This window comes from Phyllobates terribilis, unplaced genomic scaffold, assembly GCF_046119375.1.
Source record: "Phyllobates terribilis strain yellow unplaced genomic scaffold, ASM4611937v1 Scaffold_11__3_contigs__length_659146591, whole genome shotgun sequence".
Lineage (NCBI taxonomy): Eukaryota > Metazoa > Chordata > Amphibia > Anura > Dendrobatidae > Phyllobates > Phyllobates terribilis.
Window position 1 is genome coordinate 510,028,465 of NW_027362771.1, and position 26,772 is coordinate 510,055,236.

Genomic DNA, 26,772 nt, shown 5'->3' on the forward strand with positions numbered 1-26,772 from the left:
CTGTGGCCTCCCTTCCATCACTCTCGCGCACCTCCAATCTATCCTAAACTCTGCTACTCGACTAATCCACCTGTCCCCCCGCTATTGCCCGGCCTCTCCTCTCTGTCAAATGCTTCACTGGCTCCCCTTTGCCCAGAGAGTCCAGTTCAAAACCCTAACCATGGCATACAAAGCCATCCACAACCTGTCTCCTCCATACATCTGTGATCTAGTGTCCTGGTACTTACCTGCAGGCAACCTCCAATCCTCACAAGATCTCCTTCTCTACTCCCCTCTTATCTCCTCTTCCCACAATCGCATACAAGATTTCTCCCATGCATCCCCCCTACTCTGGAACTCTCTACCCCAACACATCAGACTCTCGCCTACCGTGGAAGCCTTCAAAAGAAACCTGAAGACCTACCTCTTCCGACAAGCCTACAACCTGCAGTAACCACCGCCCCACCACATTACTGCATGACATCCTCTACCCTCACCTACTGTATCCTCACCCATCCCTTGTAGACTGTGAGCCATGCCGGGCAGGGTCCTCTGTCCTCCTGTACCCATCAGTGACTCGTTTTGTTAAAATTATGTAAATGTTTTTGCTATGTACATCCCTATCACATGTAAAACGCCATGGAATAAATGGCGCTATAATAATAAATAATAATAATGAGGATCAGACTAAATACATCCATGTTTTTGTTCCTGCTTCCCTTATTGAGAGCTCATCTATTATATATTTGCCTTCATTTAAAATAAATAAATGGTAACATGCACTAGCTTCTTCCGTTAATAGGACGAGACTCACCCATTTAAGTTCATGGTTGCACCAAAAAAAATATGATGCCATACAGAGCCAAATGGTGACAAGTTAGAATAAAAGTCAGCCCACTTTTCTGGATTAAACGAAACGATATTTTGTACGTGCCTGTGAATCTACCATGAATGTGTGTGTAATGAGCTTTTTATACGGGGTGATTATCGTTCAAACGATCATTCATTGTCTACTATAAACATGCCAACCTTCTTTTTTAAATCCGAATTTTACAGTGAATAGCAATTTTACATTTAAGGCGCAGTCAGACGGCCGTAAAAATCTGAATGAGATCAGATCGTAACACTCAGACTGGCTGGCGGCTCTCCCTACCAGAGCGTGACAGCTTCATGTATTTCTATGCAGCTGTCATGCTCAGGACAGGAGAGCTGCTGGCCAGTCCTAACGTTGCCATATGATCTCTGTCCGATTTATACAGCCGTCTGAAAAAATTAGGTTCTAAAGATGTAAGTAAGGACATAGCCAGTGTCCCATATACCTATCTTTGTATAAAATAGTGGTAATAGTTTTACCCTCTTTCACCATTCAAGTAGATTTTTGGGGATTTAACAGACTAAATACATCCATGTTTTTGTTACTGCTTCCCTTATTGAGAGCTCATCTATTATATATTTGCCTTCTAGGTTTTAATTCCTTACCTATTCATCCACAACATTCTGTAATGTCTGCAATTGTTTTACGTGTTTAATCTGTAATTGTCTTGTAGTTTGGTGAAACTAGAAGTAGTTGGTGCAGTAGTATTCTATTTCATGTAGTTAGATGTGTGCATGTATGTCTGTATATGTGTGGAGTGTATCATTGATCACAATTAAGGAGCCTACAGGAACAAGAGGCCTAAGTGATTGTTGTCTTCTCGTGACATGTGGAATAGACAGGGTGCATTGTCCATGGCTGACCCATTTGTTTCCTGGTGTTCTCATTTCATTTGATTACATTACTGGACATGTTTGACTGATCCTATTAAATATTTTTCTCCATAGTGTTCTCATAATACTTCTCTGATATGAGATTGAGTCTGTAGTTATATTGCTTATCTGACATCCTCTTCTATCCATATACCTACATTATCACCATCATTGAAGGAAAAAGGCCCCAATTCATCTTTTTTTTTTTTTTTTTCTCTTTTCGAGGTAAAAGTTCTTGGATTTTCTGCATTTTTATGTTTGCACCAAATATATTATGGGTTTTGTGCAGTTTTCATGGTAGTTACCTCAGTTTTCATAGTTTTTTAGATATGTTATAAAGAAGTTGTTTATCGATTCGCAGGACAAGGTCAGACGGCCATGTCCGTAATCTGTTGTTCCCGGATGGGTGCCCTTTGTACCACCTCTTTCCTAATGGCATCCTCTGTTCTCTTTTTGATTAGCTGGTCTGGCATGATGTCATCATTGCGGCGTGATACACATGTGATGTCACACCAGGCTGACTAATCAAGAGAAGAGCTGCAGAAGGTAGGAGACTCTTCATAAGACTCCCATCTGGCTGCCAGAGATTACCAACGTGGACTGGGTTCTACGAATACATCCAAACTATCTCTAGTTTGTGTGCGAATGTGGGCTCGGTTTTCATTGCCCAGATCTTTTCAGCTAATTCATTATTTGAGACTTTTCAAAATGTCAAAAGATTTTTATGCAACTTTTGAAACATTTTAAAAGCTTTTTGGAAGTCAAGCAACATTAAATTTAACCCCAATAAAACATAAAAAGCAAAAGTGCAAATATAATTTAATCTTTTTTGCATTTGTGCCGTATTCATCAAATATTGTGCACCATTTTGATGTTAATTCTGCCAGAGGAAAAAAACTAAGATATGACAAAAAAAAATTACTTAAAATAAACGCAAGTGATGAATGGAGGCCATAATAATTCATCTTTGGGTATGTCTGAGGGCTCATTCACACGATCGTATTTTTGGTCCGAGTGCTGTCTGTGAAAAAAAACAAACAGCACTCAGACTAATATTAATCAATGGGTAAATGGTTTTTTTTTTTTTCACTGACCGAATCATCTGTGTTATAAAATAAATAAATGGTAGCATGCACTATCTTCTTCCGTTATTAGGATGAGACTCACCCATTTAAGTTCATGGTTGCGCCAAAAAAATATATGATGCCATACAGAGCCAAGTGGTGCAAGTTAGAATAAAAATCAGCCCACTTTTCTGGATAAAGCTAAACAATATTTTGTACGCGCCTGTGAATCTACCATGAATGTGTGTGTAATGAGCTTTTTATACGGGGTGATTATCGTTCAAACGATCATTCATTGTCTACTATAAACATGCCAACCTTCTTTTTTAAATCCGAATTTTACAGTGAATAGCAATTTTACATTTAAGGCGCAGTCAGACGGCCAGCTAGGGCTGGCTGGTTGCTCTCCCTACCAGAGCGTGACAGCTTCATGTATTTCTATGCAGCTGTCATACTCAGGACGGGAGAGCTGCTGGCCAGTCCTAACGTTGCCATATGATCTCTGTCCGATTTATACAGCCGTCTGAAAAAATTAGGTTCTAAAGATGTAAGTAAGGACATAGCCAGTGTCCCATATACCTATCTTTGTATAAAATAGTGGTAATAGTTTTACCCTCTTTCACCATTCAAGTGGATTTTTTGTGGTTTAACAGAATTTTGCCAAGAGTAACGGAATAGTGTAAAATAAAGAAATAATTACTAAGTACCTTTTCAATTCCTTGTTGCCTCCAGGTCTGCTGGTCCCTGACAGTCCTGCAGGGATGACTGATCATTCATCATTCACGTGACTGCTGCAGCCAATCACTGCATTTAGGAGTCACATGGTGCACATGCAAATGTGGCTCCTGGAGTCAGTGATTGGCTACAGCACTCATCGCTGCAGACTATTGGTGACCAGAGGAGCTGCGATGTTGAACAGGCAAATGTTATTTTTCTTTCTAACATTCTCAAACTTTTAGCCATTTTTTTAAAGTCTTGGTAATGCCACTTGATTAAATAACAAGATCTGTATTATTTTTTTTGTAATTTTTATCAGCTAGATTACTCCATCATACTCCTTAGTGCCTTTTCTTTCCTTATTAGTGCCTTTTCATTCCTTATCAGTGTGGACTATGCTTAGCACATGTCATTTTTCACCATCCCGGCCTGCGTTAGTAATCAGATTTTCCTCTCTTCTGGGTGGAACTTTTTAGTTACTGGCTATAAAAATAGGTAGAGCAACATCTATTCTTATATTCATCTGCTTAGTTAGAATAAAATACTGATTTCCATATCCTCTTATTGTGTAGCACAACATTATTTTTTTTTTTAATTGATGGTGTTGGTGACCTAAATATATACAGGGTATTATAGGGGTGGCTGTAGACACGAACATATGTCCTTTGGAATATTCTAATTTAAACTGCATACATGCAAAGATACTTCATTATGATTGGGCACATTTGGCATGGGGAAATTATCTCCGTATCAAAACATATTTTTGTCATTTCATTTACAAGAAATTCTTTGCCAGTTGTCTGTAAACTTAACAATTTTAAGAAAAACTATTCACTGGGATTTTTTTTGTACCAATTTAATATATTTAAATAGTTGCCTGTTCATCTAGAGCCGAGTGTGAGCTTGTCCTCTTATTGGACACCTTAGGATCTAACAGTGAACGGTCAGATCTCTTGGTGTGATTGTGTATTTTATGGTCATCCACTGACTCCATCTACATCTTTAATTACATTGCTGCTTCATGGGGAAATGTGGACATGTTGGTATCTTTATACGTATAGGGTTGTCCTCAAGGTCTCTTTAACCTCAGTGCCATAGACAGGACCTGAGAGCCTAAGATGGCGCTCTGCATCACACATCTTGGCCATTCCCTTGTGTTGTTGTTCCCCGAGACACCTCCACCCCGCTTGGCTCGTGTGTAAAAATGCTAACAGGCTTCTCACTTTCGCTGTCTGAGCTTCCCGCTTCTCTCTTTCTCCTCCGCACGCTGCAGATGATACTAACCTCCTAACGGGCTTTGATATCCCGGATGATACAGAAAAAAGGGCTGATGATGAATTTGATCCTATTCCGGTACTGGTTTCCAAAAATTCCCAAGGTAAGACAGAAAAGGGAGATGATCAGTGGGGTCGAAGACTTTGATTTAAAGCAAGTAATTGCTTTGCACTATTAAAGAACAAAGCAGACTTCTCTGGCATTAAGGGGTTAAAGCTGAACACTTTAATTATAGAAATTTATAAATTTTATCTGGCGGGTACCATAAACTAAATTGCAAGTTAAATTCGCAGTTATAAGACAAGGTCATTATATAGCAGAGCAGGCGATGAAGTCACATTGCGATTCCTTGACCCAAACATTGGAAATCCAATAAAATAGAATATTTGTGAATGTTACCCAATGCCTTTTTATTTTTGTATTAACATGTAATATATTAATTTATTGGTGAAATGTAAAGTTTTTTTTTATTTTTTAAGATTGTTTGGAAGAAAAAAAAAAACAGTTTTGTCATTATGTGTATTACACAGACAACCTATTGATTTGAATGGGCTCTGTGTGATACTCAATTTTTCATGTGGAGGCACTGCAGGGAAATTGAACACTTACTGCTAGGTTTCTTCATAGATTACAGCTGATCACTCAGGGTCCCAGCACAGGGACAGTTTGTGATCAGCAGATTAAGGGGCCATTGTAACAAGTATACAGGGTGGGCCATTTATATGGATACACCTGAATTAAATGGGAATGGTTGGTGATATCCACTTCCTGTTTGTGGCACATTAGTATGGGGAGGGGGAAAACTTTTCCAGATTGGTGGTGACCATGCGGCCATTTTGAAGTCGGCCATTTTGTATCCAACTTTATTTTTTTCAATGGGAAATATGACACATCAGACTTATTGAGAATTTCATAAGAAAAACAATGGTGTTCTTGGTTTTAACGTAACTTTATTCTTTCATTAGTTATGTACAAGTTTATGACCACTTATAAAATGTGTTCAAAGTGCTGCCCATTGTGTTGGATTGTCAATGCAACCCTCTTCTCCCACTCTTGATACACTGATAGCAACACCGCATAAGAAATGCTAGCACAGGCTTCCAGTATCTGTTGTTTCAGATGCTGCACATCTCGTATCTTGATGGTATAGTGTGGTATATGGAGTACAAAGATAGTGGGGCCATTCTTCATCAATGGAAACCTCAATGCCACTGGATATCTGAATTCGCTACATGATGATGTGTTTCCCTCTTTATGCACTGAAGATGACACGTTCCCTGAGTTAATCCAACAAGCTGGTGCACCACCACATTATGGGTGTCAGGTCCGAGCATTCATACATGAACAGTTTCCTGGAAAGTGGATTGGTCGTCGTGGGCCAGTTGAATGGCCACCAAGGTCTCCCGATCTGACCCCCTTAGACTTTTATCTGAAGGCAATTGTCTATGCTGTGAAGATACGAGATGTGCGGCATCTGAAACAACGGATACTGGAAGCCTGTGCTAGCATTTCTTCTGCGGTGTTGCGATCAGTGTGTCAAGAGAGGGAGAAGAGGGTTACATTTACAATCCAACACAATGGGCAGCACTTTGAACACATTTTATAAGTGGTCATAAACTTGTAAAAAACTCATGAAAAAATAAAGTTACTTTGAGGCTGTGTGCCCACGATGTGTTTTTGAAGCGTTTCCGCAGCGGCAGAAACTCTTAAAAAACGCATGGTAGAAGACCTTCCATGTTCCCCAATGATGATCCGCATGTGCTGTGCACATTCTGCGGAAATTTCCGCTGCGAATTATCATTGCGGAAAAAAACGCAGCACTACCAATTATTTTGCGGAAGTGCTGCGTTTTCGCCGCCATTGACTTGCATTAGATCGCATGGATTACGCATCACTGTATATGTAGATGCGCATTCCATGCGTTCTAATGTGCAGATGGAACCCAGGTCTGGAGAAGAGGAGACTCTCCTCCGGACCTGGGTACCATAGAAACTGTAAAAAAAAAAAATAAAATAAAAAATAAATATATACTTACCTTCTGGCGGTGCGCTCCTCCTCGCATGCCGGCAGTTCGCGATGGACTGAAGGACCTGCGCTGACGTCATAGTCATGTAACTGGTCACGCGACGCGGACATCGGCAGGTCCTTCAGTGTACTGCTGCCGCCAAGGGAGAACGGAGCGAAGGAAGACTGCGGGGGCCATCAGAAGGTAAGTATATATTTATTTTTTTATTTTTTACCATTCTATCGGTCACACTATATAAATCCATGCCGTTTGCATGGATTTATATAGTGTGACCAAGTTGACAAGCACTTTCCAAGTGATGCTAAAATCGCTTGGAAGCGCTTGTCAACTCGCATGCGGAAATGCATGTGAAGAACGCTTTACATCCGCTTGTCCCTGGCAGGAAAACGCATGTACAATCCGCATGCGTTTTTTTTCTGCCAGGGAGATGCAGAAACGCTCAGGAAAAAATCCTGAGCATTTCTGCATTGTGGGCACATAGCCTAAAACCAAGCTCACCATTGTTTTTCTTATGTCGCATCAAACTTATTGAGAATTTCATATGACCCTCTTCCCATTGAAAAAAGGAAAGTTGGATCCAAAATGGTCGACTTCAAAATGGCCGCCATGGTTACTACCCATGTGGAAAAGTTTTACCCCTCCCATATACTAATGTGCGACAAACAGGAAGTTGATATCACCATTCCCATTTAATTTAGGTGTATCTATATAAATGGCCCACCCTGTAGATTGTTTAAAGTGGAGGACCCCTTTAGGATATTGTAGTGTGTGTGTATATATGGGAGACGTATGGCAGCTCCATCTAACTTTTGTATGAAGCTAAAATATGGCCATGTATGTGAGCAATTGTTCACAAAGTTTTTGAACTGGTTGTGGTTTTTTTTAAAAAAAAAAAAAAAAAAAGACTAGGATTAGTAGATTTTTAGTTTGGGGTTCAAACCAATAAAAGAAGTGATCAACAAAGGACCAATTAATTAAATCCGGTATGGGTGTTGAAAGTATTAATAATTTTTTTTTTATTACATCTAACCAACCAACTGTATTAAAAAAAATAAATAAATCTTACAATTTTCACATTGGCCACTGAGGATTTTTTTTTTAGACCCTTAACTTCCTTTTGTTTCAGGAGATCCTCATGTACATTGGCCACAATGGTCAGACCCTGACCCTATAGCCCCCGTCTCACATAGCGAGATCGCTGCTGTGTCACGGTTTTGGTGACGCAACAGCGACCTCACCAGCGATGTCGCTATGTGTGACACTTTGCAGCGATCAGGCCCCTGCTGTGAGGTCGCTGATCGCTGCAAAATGTCCTGGACCATTTTTTGGTCGTTGCCTCTCCCGCTGGTCAGCACACATCGCTGTATGTGACCAGCGGGAGCAGCGATCAGGCTGGTAACCATGATAAACATCGGGTTACTAGGGGCACACGCGCCCCTAGTAACCCAATGTTTACCATGGTTACGAGCCTGTTAAAGTGAGCGGTAACCTCCCGCTCACTGTAGCAGAGTGGTAACCATGATGAACAACGGGTTACTAGGTGCGTGTGTTCCCCTAGTAACCCGATGTTTATCATGGTTACCAGCCTGCTCCTGCTTCAGCAGGCTGGTAACCGGAGCAGGACATCGTGGAAAGATTCTTTCCACGATGTTGGTGAGCCTGCCTGTTTGACAGCTCACCAGCGACCACATAGCGACGCAGCAACGATCCCTGACAGGTCGTATCGTTGTCGGGATCGTTGCAGCGTCGCTTAGTGTGACGGGGCCTTATCTTTTTGACTTAAGTGTTTAATGAGTGTGAAAAGGTCATTGTAAAGGGTAAGAGTCTAAAAAATTCCCGGTGACCATTGTGAAAGCTGCAAGATTACAATTTTTTTTTTTTATTTAAATTTTAATATAGAGTGAAAAAAAAATTGGCACAATTTTAAAAACCATACATGAACATAAAAAACTTAATTTAAACTGTCACTTTCTGATGATGGCTTCCCTTTAACATCTCTTAATAATGGATAATATAGCCAAGGTACTATGAAACGCATTGTTCTATGGTGAGACTGTATAATCCAATGGTAAGTTTGTGAACGCATTAACCCCTATGTGCCAGAAAAGATCACACTGCTTAATTCCACCTGCTTAAACAGCAATGAAATTAAGTTTCCGGGCTTGTTCACATTCAGCATTCTAATCGCATAAAGGGGTTGTCCGGCTTAAAGCTACAGGTCTGCAGTCACTCTGTGACTGCAGACTTGTGAATCCTCACATTGTGCACACTGTGAGGATTCTCCGGGGCTGGCGGCGGGCATGTAACTGCAAGTATTTGATTTTCATACATGCAGTCACATGCCAACTAGACGGGCACAACCTCGCTCAATTTAAGCGAGGCCGCGCAATGTCTAATTAGAATGTGGCCGGGAGTATGATAATTGCATACTTGCAGTCACAGGGCGCAGTGCTCCCGATGTGAGGATTCACAAGTCAGCAGTCACATAGAGGGACTGCAGACTTGTAGCCTGAGATTGGACAACTCAGCTAAGATTTATTATCATTCTACTTTCCCTGGAAGCTTAAGAAGCCAATAAATACCCAAATAAAATGCCAGCTGTGAACAAGCCCTTGTAGCCTACGTATGTATTACTGCTGTCTCTGCTCTCTCTCATTTCTGCACTCACCTTCTACTCGAGCTTTATCTGTGTTTTTTTTCCCCAAACACATACTGAATCGCTCTCTTTCCCCCACTTTCCAGGTCCTCACGCTAATAACAGCAGTGGGAACTCTGAGTCCAGCCTACCAAACATGACCAGGTCACTTCTACTGGTGGATCAGCTCATAGACTTGTAAAGCGCACACATGCTAGCGAGCCTCCTAACCTCCCTTCTCCCACAGAGGAGTAACCCTGCATATATATAGATAGATAGATATATATATGTACATCTCTTTATTTTTTATTTCGACCTTCTGTGCACATCAGTATAGTGTGGATCTGCTATGGAGCCTCTGGCTGACTCTGAATACATATCCTTAAAGCCTTTTTTTTTTTTTTTTTTGTCGTGTGCAAACTGCTTCCGTCTTAAGTGATTAAAAAGAAAGACCTGTGGGATGGAAGGACTGTGCGGGATTGGACGACTGTATGTCGAGTGGGTGACCAAGAAAATCTTAAGCTGTGGATATACTAAAATTCCATATTTCCTGTACAATTGCCGTACCCCTATATCATTACTCCTGATAAGCTGATGTGGTTTTTGTTTTGTTTTTTTAAATCCAAGTTCGCTTGCCATGTCGTTTATATGTACTGAAAGAAGATTCCCACCGGCCTGTGTATTTTGTTGTCCTGAGATACTCGTATATGGGACAGAACATAACCAATTCAGGATTGAATGACGGCACAGCTTATTTTTGACTTTGAGGATGGCGACGCTCGTGACTTTGCCTAAACATATTCAGTGTTAGTATTTGTATCTCAGGAAGCAGAATATATTAGTTTTTGCTTAGAGGAGTTCACCATCTATATGTATTTTTTTTTTTCAGAAAAATCTGATTAGTAATGCAGGCTGGGATGGGGAATGGCCGGGATTGTCAGCGGTGAGGCAGAATGCTTACTGTGAATACACACCTCAATAGCTAAATCCGGACACCATGTCCCTAACACTGATTTGAGGACCAAGACTGGACAGCAGGATTGTAACCTTGCATTTTCCTGTTTCTTAATGTAATACTAATCAGATTTTTTCTTTCAAAAATGAATGGAAGTGGAGAATTCCTTTAAATGTTTGTGTTCTATCGGGGATTACACAGCCTGGCAACACTAGTGTTTGCAATTCAATGAAATGTGGCATATACCACACGAAACTGAAAACTCAAGGCGTCTGTGATGTTAATGGATCTATGTCTTTTGCTATGTTACATATGTGCGTTCTCTGATTTACCTCTGTTTCCTCAACAAATTTTCTGAAGGAATAAAGAAAAGTCATATTTGGCTACTTAGCACTTAAGATGTGGAAATTTCATAGACTTGATGACCTTAATTAAAGAGTTTCATAATTAATTGCATTTGTAACGTGCCACAATGGTTGGGGTTTGGCAGCTAGTCTTGAGGGGTAATCCTGCCCTACTTCTAGTCAGACCACTCTTTGGAGACCCAACACTGATTTAATAGTAACATTTCCTATTGATTTTTCCATTTGGCCCCTAAATTAGTGACCAAGACCAATTCAATCTTGACCCCCACCATTGTAATTTTTACATATCTAGCTGTCTTGAAAGGCAAATATTTAAAAAAAAAAAACCCTGTGAGCAAGTCTGATGCAATGGCTATATGAAAGATCGAGAACGTAAGAGGTCCTAATCAATGTGTAATATATCATAGTTAAGCAGGGTATATAAATATATAGGCAGTAATGGTAGTTGGAGAGATGTGTGAATGATCATGAGTGACATGTATGATGTACGTAATGATCAGGTGCTATCATTTGATTATTCATGGTTTACCAAAGCTTGCTATGCAAACTGGACCTCTTCTGTAAGCTGCCGGTTTACATTACACTTGATTTGCTTAAGTTCATTTATATAAACTAAATATTGAGGAGCGGAAGCTTCAGAAACACTGTAACATCATTTCAGCTAAATATCAACTTATGGAAGGATAACACGAGGTTATAAAACATATGCACTCCTGACATTTTCAGTAGACAGGGTTGCCTTTTGCTTGCGTGATGCATCATTTTTGTGCATAAAGAATGTTTATTTTTCTGGACATAATTCCTTTAGATTGGGGCATCTGTATGAAATCCTATGAAAGATGGATAATTGGGTGAAGTCGTACCCAACTAATAATCCCCTTAAGTCAGGAATAAAGTTCTCCATGATAGTTTAACAAGTTTCCCTGACATCAATTTCAATATGTTCCCTTCCCCTTCAGGAGCTTTTTTTTTGCCATATATACGTGCCCTGAGGAGTCCTAACATCCAGTTTAATAAAGTATGAGGTTGTAAAAACAAAGCCATAGTTTTTTTTAGTTAATCAAGATGACGGTGAAAAATGCCTTTTTGAAGTGTTGGCATGTCTGCTGTACAAGGGTGAAAAAATTTCCGTTCCATTCCGATTACTCATGATGGACAAACTGGATTTACAATGTAGGAGACCTCTTTGCGGCAGAACAATACTGCAGGACTCTCCTTTTGTGATCTCCAAATTGGCAGGGGAAGACTCCATTTGGTATTTGATAGTGATGGACTTGACCAAGAGAGTATTCATCTGCCAATCTGGAGATCACAAAAAGTGATTAAGGAATCACAAGGAAACCCATAAGCCAAAAAATTCTATGAAAGTTCACCAATAATTCTGGTATCCAGTTTCTTCGTGATTTCTTGAGACACTTGTTCTTTTGCTTTCTTTCTGCTCATTATTTCATGCACCGAATAGGAAGTTCAGTTTGGGATGAAGAGCAGTCTTGGATATGCTGTACATGCATTCAATAGTGTTGTGTTGTTTTTACCATAGCACCTTAAGATGAGCCTCTTTCCTGTAGAGTTTAATGGCTTGTGAGAATCTTGACCTGTCCTAGACATACTACCCAAGTGGCACTCTGCTCTTCTTCTATGATCTAAATACATTGTCCAGAAGTCATCAGAGTCCATCTTTCATGGTGACTGGTCCCCGCTTAAAATATTTGGTCCAAGTTGTGAAGTTATCACCTCTTCTTGGATAAGGGGTAACTTCCTAGGGGTTCAACCACTAAGACTCCCACCAGTTGCGTGAATGGGGCTATGAAGATCTCCGTCTCAATGGAGCGAAGGTGGAGCATTCACATTAATTCTCAATCGGGGTGCCAGAGACAGTGAAGCGCTGTACTTGGCTGTCATATTCGCACTGTACTGGCCTCCGATTGAGTATGGAGTGCGTGCTTGACCTTCACTGCACTTTTTGGAAACCCTGTTCTCCGCATCAATTGGATCCCCACCGATCTGGAAGATATCCCCCTTCCTTAGAGTAGGGAATAACTTCACATCTTGGAACCAACCCTTTTAAATTTACAAAAAAGGCAAAAATAAAGGAAGATAGTCCAAAACCAAATATAAATGTCTAATTATGATGGCAAAAATATGTACATTGTCGCTAGCAAATGTGCATAACCAGTCGTTCTGATATTATCTCACTCCAAACATTGGAGACATTAACATTACAGAATTTCCCAGCACAATATATCAGTCTGTGGATCCACCATCTCTTACATTGTACTGATGACCTGGACCTCTTTACTCTGCATGGGGGATACCTGTGTGGGCCGATATTCTTCTATTATTATTTCTGTTATTTAAGAAAAAGTATTTAAAGCTGTATTTGTGAGTATGTGTGCGTGCGCGTGTCCTGCACGATCAGTGTAACCTTTGTTTGTGCAGATGTCCATTCGAGATCCCTATATATCTGTATACTGAACACAAGATGTACAACTTGTTGGGTGGTCTATCTCCATCTCCGGGAAGCTCTCCATGCAATGTACTGGATTTTGCTGTCTGTACATAGAATTATAAGCCTTCTAAGTCTGTGGGGATCTCCTCTGTGTAACAAATTTCTGCCTGTGTCCAATACACCGATCTTACTTTATTCTTCTGTATTGTATGGAAAGAAAAAAAAAGTTTTCTCAACCCGAGAGCATTTATCATTATTGTAGACAAAAAAATTCTTTAGTGAAGTGGTTGGTAGAATTTTGACATGTGTATATATAAATATATAAATATATTTTAGTTCTTGCTCCTCCCTGTCTATCAGTTCAGATTCCCTCCAGGTCTCTACATTTTCCAATAAAGTAAAAAAAAAAAAGTTAAAGTAGACATGGAAATAAAAGCAAAAATATGTCATTTACAACCTGCACATTTCCTGATTGTATAGTAGATTCCAATCTATTTCTGTGAATTAAAGTATTTTAAAGAATGGCAATGGCCTCGGACTTGTGTGGTTTTAATCAGAGGTTTGTGTGAAGTATTACTTTATTAGAAGTATGTGAACAAATTCAGATGATAATATAATACCTATATTTAAAAAAAATACATACAGTACAGACCAAAAGTTTGGACACACCTTCTCATTTAACGATTTTTCTATATTTTCATGACTATGAAAATTGTACATTCACACTGAAGGCATCAAAACTATGAATTAACACATGTGGAATTATATACTTAACAAAAAAGTGTGAAACAACTGAAAATATGTCTTATATTCTAGGTTCTTCAAAGTAGCCACCTTTTGCTTTGATTACTGCTTTGCACACTCTTGGCACTCTCTTGATGAGCTTCAAGAGGTAGTCACCGGAAATGGTTTTCACTTCACAGGTGTGCCCTGTCAGGTTGAATAAGTGGGATTTCTTGCCTTATAAATGGGGTTGGGACCATCAGTTGTGTTGTGCAGAAGTCAGGTGGATACACAGCTGATAGTCCTACTGAATAGACTGTTAGCTGCTTTTTTCTTGCCATAATACAAATTCTAAGTAAATAAAAACGAGTGGCCATCATTACTTTAAGAAATGAAGGTCAGTCAGTGCGAAAAATTGGGAAAACTTTGAAAGTGTCCCCAAGTGCAGTTGCAAAAACCATGAAGCGCTACAAAGAAACTAGCTCACATGAGGTCCGCCCCAGGAAAGGAAGACCAAGAGTCACCTCTGCTTCTGAGGATAAGTTTATCTGAGTCACCAGCCTCAGAAATCACAGGTTAACAGCAGCTCAGATTAGAGACCAGGTCAATGCCACACAGAGTTCTAGCAGCAGACACATCTCTACAACAACTGTTAAGAGGAGACTTTGTGCAGCAGGCCTTCATGGTAAAATAGCTGCTAGGAAATCACTGCTGAGGACAGGCAACAAGCAGAAGAGACTTGTTAGGGCTAAAGAACACAAGGAATGGACATTAAACCAGTGGAAATCTGTGCTTTGGTCTGATGAGTCCAAATTTGAGATCTTTGGTTCCAACCACCGTGTTATTGTGCGACGCAGAAAAGGTGAACGGATGAACTCTACATGCCTGGTTCCCACCGTGAAGCATGAAGGAGGAGGTGTGATGGTGTGGGGGTGCTTTGCTGGTGACACTGTTGGGGATTTATTCAAAATTGAAGGCATACTGAACCAGCATGGCTACCACAGCATCTTGCGGCGACATGCTATTCCATCCGGTTTACGTTTAGTTGCACCATCATTTATTTTTCATCAGGACAATGACCCCAAACACACCTTCAGGCTGTGTAAGGGCTATTTGACCAAGAAGGAGAGTGATGGGGTGCTATGCCAGATGACCTGGCCTCCACAGTCACCAGATCTGAACCCAATCGAGATGGTTTGGGGTGAGCTGGACCGCAGAGTGAAGGCAAAAGGGCCAACAAGTGCTAAGCATCTCTGGGAACTCCTTCAAGATTGTTGGAAGACCATTTCCGGTAACTACCTCTTGAAGCTCATCAAGAGAATGCCAAGAGTGTGCAAAGCCGTCATCAAAGCAAAAGGTGGCTACTTTGAAGAACCTAGAATATAAGACATATTTTCAGTTGTTTCACACTTTTTTGTTAAGTATATAATTCCACATGTGTTAATTCATAGTTTTGATGCCTTCAGTGTGAATGTACAATTTTCATAGTCATGAAAATACAGAAAAATCTTAAATGAGAAGGTGTGTCCAAACTTTTGGTCTGTACTGTATATCTATAATATAACCGGCGATGCGTGTCTCTGTCTGAAGCCTTTATAGACTGCGCATGCGTGACGCGCAGTCTGGCTCCAGACAGAAGCAGGCATCCAGCCGTTACAGGTAAGAGGAGTGTATGGTGCCGGAGATAGCAGTATGCGTAGGCACTGAACGCATACCGCGATCTCCGGCGCCATACTTAGATACTTACCTGACCAGGAGGAGCGTTGACCGCGACGCCTCTCTTCGCCGGAGACCGGGGAAGCAGTGAGGCGTCACTCGGATCGGCGCATGCGCATAGCGCTATCCAGCGCCATTTTACTGAAGACACATTTACAGTGTCTCTTCAGCAAAATGGTGCCGCACTCCTCCCCCGGTCTCCGGCAGAACAGGACACCGCAGCGCTGGAGCACAGGGAAGGAAGGTGAGTATAATTGTTTATTTATTTTTTTTATGTGTGTACAGCGTGAAAGGGATCAGGGGGCCACAAATACCAGGATTGGGGGTAAGGAGACCACGCATACCAGGATTGGGGGGTGAGGGGTACCACGCATACCAGGATTGGGGGGTGAGGGGGTACCACGCATACCAGGATTGGGGGGTGAGGGGGTACCACGCATACCAGGATTGGGGGGTGAGGGGTACCACGCATACCAGGATTGGGGGGTGAGGGGTACCACGCATACCAGGATTGGGGGGTGAGGGGTACCACGCATACCAGGATTGGGGGATGAGGGTGCCATGCATATTGGGGGTGAGGGGTGCCACGCATACCGGGATTGGGGGTCAGGGGTGCCACGCATACCAGGATTGGGGGTTGAGGGGTACCACGCATACCAGGATTGGGGGGTGAGGGGTGCCATGCATATTGGGGGTGAGGGGTGCCACGCATGCCGGGATTGGGGGTCAGGGGTGCCACGCATGCCGGGATTGGGGGGTGAGGGGTGCCACGCATACCGGGATTGGGGGGTGAGGGGTGCCACGCATACCGGGATTGGGGGGTGAGGGGTGCCACGCATACCGGGATTGGGGGGTGAGGGGTGCCACGCATACCGGGATTGGGGGGTGAGGGGTGCCACGCATACCGGGATTAGGGGGTGAGGGGTGCCACGCATACCAGGATTAGGGGATGAGGGGAGCCATGCATACCAGGATAGGATGGTGGAGACAGGATGGGGGCAACGCAAATACCAGGAGGAGGGCAGCACATACCTGCATGGGAGACCATATACCTAGAAAAATGCTCGCCACACGGGCGTAGAACGGGTTCAATAGCTAGTATATATAGATCAGTCATGGCCGAAAATGTTGGCACCCTTGAAATTGTTCCAGAAAATTAAATATTTCTCCCAGAAAATAATAGCAATTACACATGTTTTGTTATACACATACACATGTTTATTTCCTTTTTTCAGTATTGGAACAACACAAGTCAACAACACATGTTCTCTTCTTCTCTTTCTGTTCTCTATTTGGCGCACACAGACACATAATGCAAAGGTTAAGTCAATTTATCCCCTTTTTATCTGGTTTCAGCTGTGATTTTCATATTGCCCAGACCTGTTACTTGCCACAGGTAACTCTGAATGAGAATCACATGCTTGAAACAAAATTGTTTACACTTTGGAAAGGTGTTTTTGTGTGAAATTATATCCAATTTAGCTTTTTTTCTCTTTTTTTTTTTTTGTGTTGTTCCAATACACACACAGGAAATAAAAATGTATATAACAAAACATGTAATTGAAAAAATATTCCAGGAGAATTACTTAATTTTCTGGAACAATTTCAAGGGTGCCAACACCTGCACCTGCTCTTCCACTCCATTCAGATGGGGCTTTGCAGAGCCCTGTTCTCAGAAACCTTGGAAGCCCCAGTGGTCAGACCCGGCCTCCCACGCCCACAAAGTCAAACCCCCTTTAAAACTGGATTCAAACAAATAATTGCTAAATTGGTTGCTATAAGTTCTAGATTATATCAGGCCCCCCTTCCCCCTTTTATATTGGAACACCCCCACCAGCCACACAACTATGGCTACACCTTTTAAACACCGCACCTGATGACTGTTTTGCTTGCTTTGCTGTTTCTATGAAGCTATAGACTTTCACTGTTGGTCGACTGACCAGTGTTGGTTCCTACAGTCTGGACCTCACAGCTCTAACATTTATCACCTATACTGTAGATCAGTTAAAGAAGCACTCCTGACACAAATTATATCTCGTAAACCTTTTAGAAGTATGTCTGTAATGTAACGTTGTCATATTAAAATATATCCGGATCATCTTCATCCCTTTTCCAGCACCGCTCCCATCCCCCAATGGGTCTTTTTGAGTGTTCCTTTCCTTTGCCAGATCACACAGGGACTTCTATGTAGGTTCATGCTTCTTCCATCATTCTAAGCCTATGGAGCCCCAGAATGAGGGTCTGTAGGCTTACATTGTGAAAGAGATTTCCGGTCCACACAGAGACCCCTGTGTTATCCAGCTAGTCTGATTTGGAGTCACATGATCTAGAAAACGACTGGCGCAACAAAGGAAATTGGGGAGGATGGCGATCGGTAAGTATTTTAATAGAACATTACAGACATATTTCTAATGGTTTAAGGATAACATTTAAGGTTGGGCGTTTTTAGTGAATAATGTTTTGGGCTGAATTACTGGTTAAATACGAAAAAAAATTCTATTTTTTTTTTTTTTTTTTTGCATACGATAAAAATTCCTACTTGCCCTAGTTTCAGACTTTTCTCATGTGGCTGCATCTCTGGATATGAGGTCTGTGTCCCACATGCTGCTGTCTTCACTAGCACTCGTGTTTTAGCACCGCTTGCTTCCTAGATCTCTCCTCTTACAGCTCATGAAGGATCATGCGCTTCCTTCCCTAGTTAAAGCACAATTCCGCTTTCCTCCCTAAAAACTGGAATGCTTTTTCTCCTCACTGATCTGTGGTGTGTAACTTCCTTCTGCTATCTCTAACACTGCAAGATTATCACATTTACATGGCAAGATTATAGTTCTTGGCAGCGCAACATTCTGTGTACCGAGAACAATGGCCGGCTATGTGCACTGATCGATCTCTTGCATTGTTAGTGGTGTGCTTGTGTAAACAGGCTTTTCACCCAACCGCTGGTCAGAAAACAGGTTACTGATCGCGGTCATATATTGTCATTGGTCGGTTATTGTAGACAAACCTTAAGTGGAATCTGTCAGCCGGATTTCAACCCCCAAGCTATAATATTAATAAATATATATCATATTATGCGCATATGTAGCTCTTTCAAAGACAAAGCCAGTAATACCGTTACATGGCCGGTCCGTTCCTCCATTACTGAGAAATCAGCATTTTTAATGGATATGTAAATGAGGTGCGTGGAAGCTGTTTCCAAGCCTCTGTCACTCCGGCTCTATTCCCTACCCATCTCTACTTCTTCCTTCTTGACTGATAGATCCTTTGCTGTGTGACATATTAATTTTATTCTGCAGATAATTATGATACAATAAAAAAAATATATTAATTGGGTATCGACCTGCAACATCATGAAGTTAAACTGTCAATATGACTAAATAAAAAAAAAAATCTAGAATTGTTTGTTTTGTACATTCCACCTTCAAAAAAAAGTAATCCTATTTGTATGGCTCACAGAATATGGCGACACACAAACAAATCCTTTTTATTTTTTTCAAACAGTGGATTTATTGTAAAAAAAAAAAAAAAGGTATTAAAACCTAAAACTATACAGATTTGGTATCGGCATAATTAGGCTAACCCACAAGATAAAATTTTGTGCAGCTCGTGAATAGCAGAAAATATGAAACCTCATAAAACAATAGCAGAAATGCTGCTTTTTATAGATTTCCCCATAAAGTTAATAGATAGGATGAGTTGTGTTTAAGAGCAGCTTTTTGGAGTACATACAGCTTATTATCTAAGAAAAAAAAACCAAGCCCTCACACAGCTACGTCGACAAAAATATACAAAATATTGCAGCTTCTGAAATGTGACAATGAAAAAATTACCTTTGTCCTAAAGCCCAAAATGGGCACTTCCTTAAGGGGTTAATTTTACATTTTGGTAGACAATAGGCAATAGAAAAAAAATTAGCACAAATATGTAGAAAGGCTTTGGTGTAAAATGTGAACGTTGTTCAGTGATTAAATGAGTTAGCGAAGGCGTCCTCTACTCTGCTCAATGACATCAGCAACATGAATCTGTCTCCAGGTCTGATGGCCACAAATCACTGTTCATTGTAGAGACGCACTGCCAGGTTGTGCATTGGAGCTCACAGAGGTTTGCTTAGATTGTACAACCCCTGGTAAAAATTATGGAATCACCGGGCTCGCAGGATGTTCATTCAGTTGTTTAATGTTGTTGAAAAAAAGCAGATCACAGACATGGCACAAAACTAAAGTCATTTCAAATGGCAACTTTAGGGCTTTAAGAAACACTAAAAGAAATCAAGATTAAAAATGTGGTACTCGGTAAGGGTAATTTTTTTCAGACCAAGCAGAGGGAAAAAATTATGGAGTCACCCTGTAAATTTTCATTTCCAAAACTAACACCTGCATCTAATTAGATCTGCTCGTTAGTCTACATCTAAAATGGAGTGATCACATCTTGGAGAGCTGTTGCACCAAGTAGACTTTCATGAATCATGGCTCCAACACGAGAGATGTCAATTGAAAAAAGGAGAGCATTATCAAACTCTTAAAAGAAGGTAAATCATCACGCAATGTTGCAAAACATGTTGGTTGTTCAGTCAGCTGTGTCTAAAATCTGGACCAAATACAAACAACATGGGAAGGTTGTTAAAGACAAACATACCAAGGAAAACATCAAAGCGTCAAGACCGGAAACTTATAGCAATATGTCTCCAAAACAGGAAATGCACAACAAAACAAATGAGGAACGAATGGGAGGAAACTGGAGTCAATGTCTGTGACCGAACTGTAAGAAACCGCCTAAAGGAAATGGGATTTACATACAGAAAAGCTAAACAAAAGCCATCATTAACACCTAAACAGAAAAAAACAAGGTTACAATGGGCTAAGGAAAAGTAATCGTGGACTGTGGATGACTGGATGAAAGTCATATTCAGTGATGAATCGCAAATCTGCATTGGGCAAGGTGATGATGCTGGAACTTTTGTTTGGTGCCGTTCCAATGAGATTTATAAAGATGACTGCATGAAGAGAACATGCAAGTTTCCACAGTCATTGATGATGTGGGGCTGCATGTCAGGTAAAGGCACTGGGGAGATGGCTGTCATTACATCTTCAATAAATGCCCAAGTTTACATTGATAATTTGGACACTTTTCTTATCCCATCAATTGAAAGGATGTTTGGGGATGACATCATTTTTCAAGATGATAATGCATCCTGCCATAGAGCAAAAACTGTGAAAACATTCCTTGAAAGAAGACACGTAAGGTCAATGTCATGGCCTGCAAATAGTCCGGATCTCAATCCAATTGAAAATCTTTGGTGGAAGTTGAAGAAAATGGTCCATGACCAGGCTCCAACCTGCAAAGCTGATCTGGCAACAGCAATCAGAGAAAGTTGGAGCCAGATTGATGAAGAGTACTGTTTGTCACTCATTAAGTCCATGCCTCAGAGACTGCAAGCTGTTATTAAAGCCAGAGGTGGTGGAACAAAATGCTAGTGATGTATTGGAGTGTTCTTTTGTGTGTTTGTTTTTCATGATTCCATATTTTTTTCCTCAGAATTGAGTGATTCCATAATTTTTTCCCTCTGCTTGGTCTGAAAAAAATTACCCTTACTGAGTACCACATTTTTTATCTTGTTTTCTTTTAGTGTTTCTTAAAGCCCTAAAGTTGCCATTTGAAATTACTTTAGCTTTGTGCCATGTCTGTGATCTTTTTTTCAGCAACATTAAACAACTGAATGAACACCCTCGAGCCCGGTGATTCCATAATTTTTGCCAGGGGTTGTACAAGTTTTCAGCCTTTGGGTATAAAAAGAAATGTTCTCATTCAATGACATGAAGAAGGGATCATTGAACATGAAGTAGAAGAAATTTGAAGAACTTTGCGTTACACACGTTAATCTTTACATAAAACTAGAAAGCATGTGTAAAATCTGACACTTATTTTTTTTTTGTAATTCATTTACTTATTTTTAGTCGAGCCACATTTCCAAAGTTGTGGTAAAAAATGAAGAGAAAAAATCAGTTTAGGATCATTTAGATCATTAAAGGGAACAGGTCAGCAGGTTTTTGCTATGTAATCTGAGAGCAGCATGATGTAGGGGCAGAGACCCTGATTTCAGCAATGTCATTTGCTGGGCTGAATGATGTCAGTTTGCTACTATCCCTGTTTCCTCTGCTCATGAACTATCGGTGCTTAAAGGGTTTGTCCACTACTTGTACATTGATGGCCTATCCTTTAGATAGGTCATCAATGTCTGATCGGTCGGGGTCTGACAACCGGCACCCCGCCGATCAGGTGATATTGCTGCCGCCAGCCGGAAATGCTCATTTGCAGAGCTGGCCATCTCCTAATAGTAGCTGAGGATTGGTGCTACACATCCGACTCCTATTCAAATCAATAGCACACGGAACAGCTCTGCAAGTGAGTATTCACGGCTGGCGGCCATCACCGGCGACACTGATAGCAGCTGATCGGTGGGGGTGCCGGGTGTCTGACCCCAACCGATCAGGTATTGATGACCTATCATCAATGCTGAAGTAGTGGACAACCTCTTTAAAGGCTGAGCCCTGTATAACTCCGCCCACACTACGGATTGGCAGCTGTGTACACTGCACATTGACAGAAAGCTGCCAATCAGTGGTGGGGATGGGGTTACACACAGCATTTGACTAGGAGGCATGAGACACCTAGTCCTGCAGGGATAATCTGCTGCTGATAAAACACTGATTTTATTGAAACACATAGCCCAGTAAGTGCTACATCACTGGAATCAGGATCTCTGTCCCTACATAATGCTGCTCTAAGTTTACATAGCAAAAACCTGCTGACAGCTTCTCTTTAACTATAAAACCTGTACAATTCACCAGAGTAATATTAGGACACTTTTGGATAAAGGTGAGTTTACACCAATAACATAAATATCAGTAGACAAAGCTGAGACTTTCATTTGTGATGAACTTCCACCTTGTGTGCACTTCCCTGGAGACTTCACACAATTTCTCTTCGCTGACCTCCACTTTTCATAGTCATTTCTTTATGATTTCTTCCTAAATATTACCTGCAATTCATGTCTTCAAGGTAAGCTCCGTTATGTAGGTGTCATGTTGGTTCCAGTGTAATGTACATGAAGTTCTGCAAACCTACAAAATGTGTATTATGATTTGGTCTTTAAAAGTTTCTGGAAATTCCATACTGTTTGCTATATACAGTGTAACCATCCGAAAAAGCAGGAGGGGTGGTCTTCTCATAGAAGAGGGCCAATATACATAGGATTCAGTAATTAGAAAATCTCTTCTAAATTGGGGTCTGGAGTAGATTTGAGGTGGTCTTCTCAGCTGCTTTTTTTGAGGATCCACTGTGTGTGATTTGCAAAGTCAGTTTTTTCCAGAAGCAATGTCATCGGCACTTTGCAGTAGACTGCAGCTTGCCCTCATTGCATTATGTGATGTTTTTTTTTTCCTACTGTGCCTTTGTTTGGTTATTCCCTTGACTATTAATAGCAAGTGCCATCTTGATCTTGTCACATTTGCCATTTTGTCACAGTGCCATCTTGATCTTGTTGGACAGCAAAGTATGTGAGCTATGAATGTTCTTTGTCCTAATTCTATAAGTATTGATTTCCTAGCATTAGTAATTCTAAACCTTTGTCTCCATTTATAGGTGTACTACAAGCTGCTCAGTCTTTCCATATGGGAAATGATGGGTTTTTTAAAGGTCCTAGTTCTGCAACATGCCCCTTATCATCTGAATTAGAATTAAAGCTGGAGAGTCCATCCAAAGGTCCATCTAGTTGTAGTTCCTTTCACAGCAGTGAAGGAGAAGGCACTGACCATGAGCCAGACCTTTTGGATTGCAGCGGTTCAAGACCTCTCTTAATGGATTCAGATGAAGAGGAAGGTTGTAAGAAAGTCAAGGATACTGCATTTCCCAATTCTGAGGAGCCAGTTTCCATGCAGAACACCCCTATCTACCCTTCATCTGAAAGATTGACCCAGATGCCTGCAGGAGGCTTCAGTACAGATGTAGATGTCTTTGCTACAGCGCCATTCAAGAGTTCAATAACTTCAAAGGATGATTCTGATATATTTACCAATGCGCCATTCTTGGCGAAGACTTCTACTTCTTTAAACCAGCTGGAGGAATCTGATGTGTTCCTCCGGGCGCCTTTTACAAGAAAGATTAGTGTTGAAGACCCCACTTCTCCTCAAGCTCATCAGTCTGTAAAAGAAGCGGTGGGAAATTCTACATTCCGAAATACTGACTTGAAGGTGGGAGGCAGTTCCATGAAGACTTCATACACTACTGGAAACCTGTATACACATTCCAGTAGAAGCAATGAGTTAGCTGAAGCCTCTCTGTATCTAAACACATCCAAGGAGCCACACAGTGCTGAAAACCATAGGATCACTGGCCACGAGACATCCCAAGAGACTATGTTTGGGACTGTAGTAACCAAGCCATTCCGCGCTCAGTCCTTGTCTAAGTATTCCCGGCACTACAGCCCTCAGGAAGGGCCGGCTGTGGATGCACAGCCCATTGCTGCTTACAAAGTAGTGTCTCATTCTGCAAAAGCCTCAGTAGCTGGATCTGTTCCCATCACCCCAGTGACTTATAGAACTTCAGAGATTGCAAGTGCAGATCCATTTGGCTTGGCTCCATTTCCTGCCAAAGCTGGGAGACAAAACCCATAGAGTATAGGTGATGCTTCTACCTTAGAGTCCACGCCTCCATTTTGCAGTGCATTTCCTATTGATGTATTAATCCTTTTTCTGCTATATGCAACTCTGTTACCTTTTTTTTTCTTAGCAAAGGGATTTCTTCATTAAAGTGCACCTGACACCTACACACTGCAGAGTCAGCCATTTTATGGACTGATTTTGTTATTTAAAGGGTTTATCCAGTTTTTTCCGTTGATGCCTTTTATTTGACTAGCTGCAATACCAAGCTCAGATGGTTCTAAAATTGCTGTTGTGCATTTTAAAGCTGTGTAAAACCCTGAAAAAAAAGGCATCAGTGGAGGTGCAAATGTTGGACCCCTTCCAATTGTAACATTGATGGCCTATCCTATGGATAAGCCCATTAAATGGCTTGTACAGGATGAGAAAAACATGGCTGCTTTTTTTTCCAAAAACAGCACTTCGCCTGTGCCTGTGCATGGGTTGTATCTGGTATTGCAGTTCAGCTCCTTTTCAAGTGAATAAAGCCTCATTCAGACAGCTGTACCGCAGATGCATTTTAACACCCGTATTATGGCTTCAATTCCCGGCTCGACTTTGGGTCTACTGATCCCAACTAACCACATCATTGATCCCTATGGTACTGTTAATTGGGGGTCATAAAACCTGTCCCGCACCAGGACTTGTAGTCTCAATACTGATGCTAGAATTCACACACATTAAAGTAGCCATATTTTACTAATCCCGTACAATTCTTTAAAGGCATTCATCTGTTGTCAAATGTGATGTCGATTTTTTTAATAACAAAATCAATGCTTTGTGGCCTCCATATTGAGATCTTTAAGGCTGTAAATTCTAGAAGTGTGTAAAGATTGGTTTATATCCCCCAACTTAAATCTTTACCGATGAGCGGCCGTTTAATAGCCTACTTTACACAGATGAGCACTGAACTATCTGTAATAGATCACTTAGTGCACATAGGCTGCCATTGTTCTCAGTAGCACGAGCCTTATTTACACAGGACGATGTGCTGCCGACAACGATGATCTTTTGTGCACTACAGAACATCATTTCACCCTACGAACAAGTGTTTTACGTGTTCATCTGGTGATAGGCAACCTGTTTACGCTGCAAGATTGTCACGATACGAGCACTCCTAGGAACGCTCGTTTACGATTAACTTGCAGTGTAATGAACCTTAAGTCTGCGATCTCATTGGGATAACAGTAATCTTTTAGCGTCCAGGAGAATCCCTTTAATATAAATTTATCAGGAACCTCTGCAGTCACATTCATGACAATCCACAAGACTCATGAACAATCTACCTGCATCTCCGTCTTGTCCTCCTACCTGTGTGTAGATGAATGATTTGCTTTACTCATTCGCTTCTTGGCGACACCCCTCCGCCTCTTGGTAAAAGCAGCATTGTACTATGTTCTTGTAAGTCATCTCTATCATAGATTAATGTGATATTTTGGATTTTTCTTTGTCCTTATGTGTCGGTGTTATGTCTTTAGTTGTAGATTTTGAGGTGCCTTATTTATGGAGATGAATGATTTCCATCTGATGAATGGGGTCTGGTGCTCTTACAGCATCTCCCTAAGGATCATTGTTCCACCAGCCCTAGAAATATGGAAGCAATCCTTCATCTCTGCCTTAGCGTTTATTAACTTTAATTGTAACATTTCTATTTTTTCCCCCTTACTGCCTCATTCAGTGTTCTTCCTAACATATTAAAGCAGTTGGAAAGAATTTCTGCTGATACCGTGTAGATATTATCCACCACATTCTCTGGTCTTGTAACTCTTTGGGCTTCATGAGTGCAGACAAAAAGTGGAGAACTTGCTACCATGACCAATCCAGCTGTCAATTCTCACATGGAAGATGTGATCTGATAAATGTAGACCATGTCTCTGTTCTGTCAGTGTTTATACACAAGACGTAAGTGTAGGACCATGGGCAAGGTGTTCATGTGCTGTGCTCGGTGGATAAACCGCTTACATAGGTTGAAAAAGACCTAGGTCCATCAAGTTCAACCTTTCTCCACCAATTAAATTCTAGATTGCTACCAAAATCTACCTTCATGAAAAAGTGTCCGTACACATTAGGTTGCGGTTGCTTCCCCGACCACCATCTTATACACATGTATTCTCGGCTTTCAAAAGGGAGAGTGGACAAAGCCACTGCCAGACATCTGTGGCAAAAACTTATCGATCAGTGATTGGGTGTTGAAGTTCAACATGCCCGATCCTTCTCTTCTCTGAGATGGTTCTTCAAGGAAAAGTCAAGAGCCCCCTACACATTCGAGGATTGTCTGGTTCGGCGTGAACATTAGATCTCCGATTCTAATGACTATCATTGTTTTCCCTTCTACACAATGTCAATCAGACCAACACTAGATAGCAAGTGGGTTACTGAACTGCCATCATGTTATGTGACTTTTACTATGACTTACTAAAAAGAGA

General features: G+C 41.1%; 1 protein-coding gene across 17 annotated transcripts in view; it reads left to right on the forward strand.

Annotated features, from left to right (window-relative positions):
- AAK1 (AP2 associated kinase 1) overlaps positions 1–26,059 on the forward strand; it is a 136,567-nt gene extending 110,508 nt beyond the window's left edge. For 8 of the 17 annotated variants that reach the window (XM_073653612.1, XM_073653616.1, XM_073653618.1 and 5 more), the window contains 2 exons: positions 4,780–4,884; positions 23,292–26,059. In XM_073653612.1, the coding sequence (XP_073509713.1) occupies positions 4,780–4,884; positions 23,292–24,322 (1,136 nt within the window). In that variant the 3' untranslated portion in view covers positions 24,323–26,059. Of the gene's footprint in view, positions 1–4,779; positions 4,885–9,549; positions 13,740–23,291 lie in introns of those variants that run through there. The other 9 variants (XM_073653615.1, XM_073653619.1, XM_073653621.1 and 6 more) reach the window with 2 other exon arrangements.
- Positions 26,060–26,772: the final 713 nt, after the last annotated feature.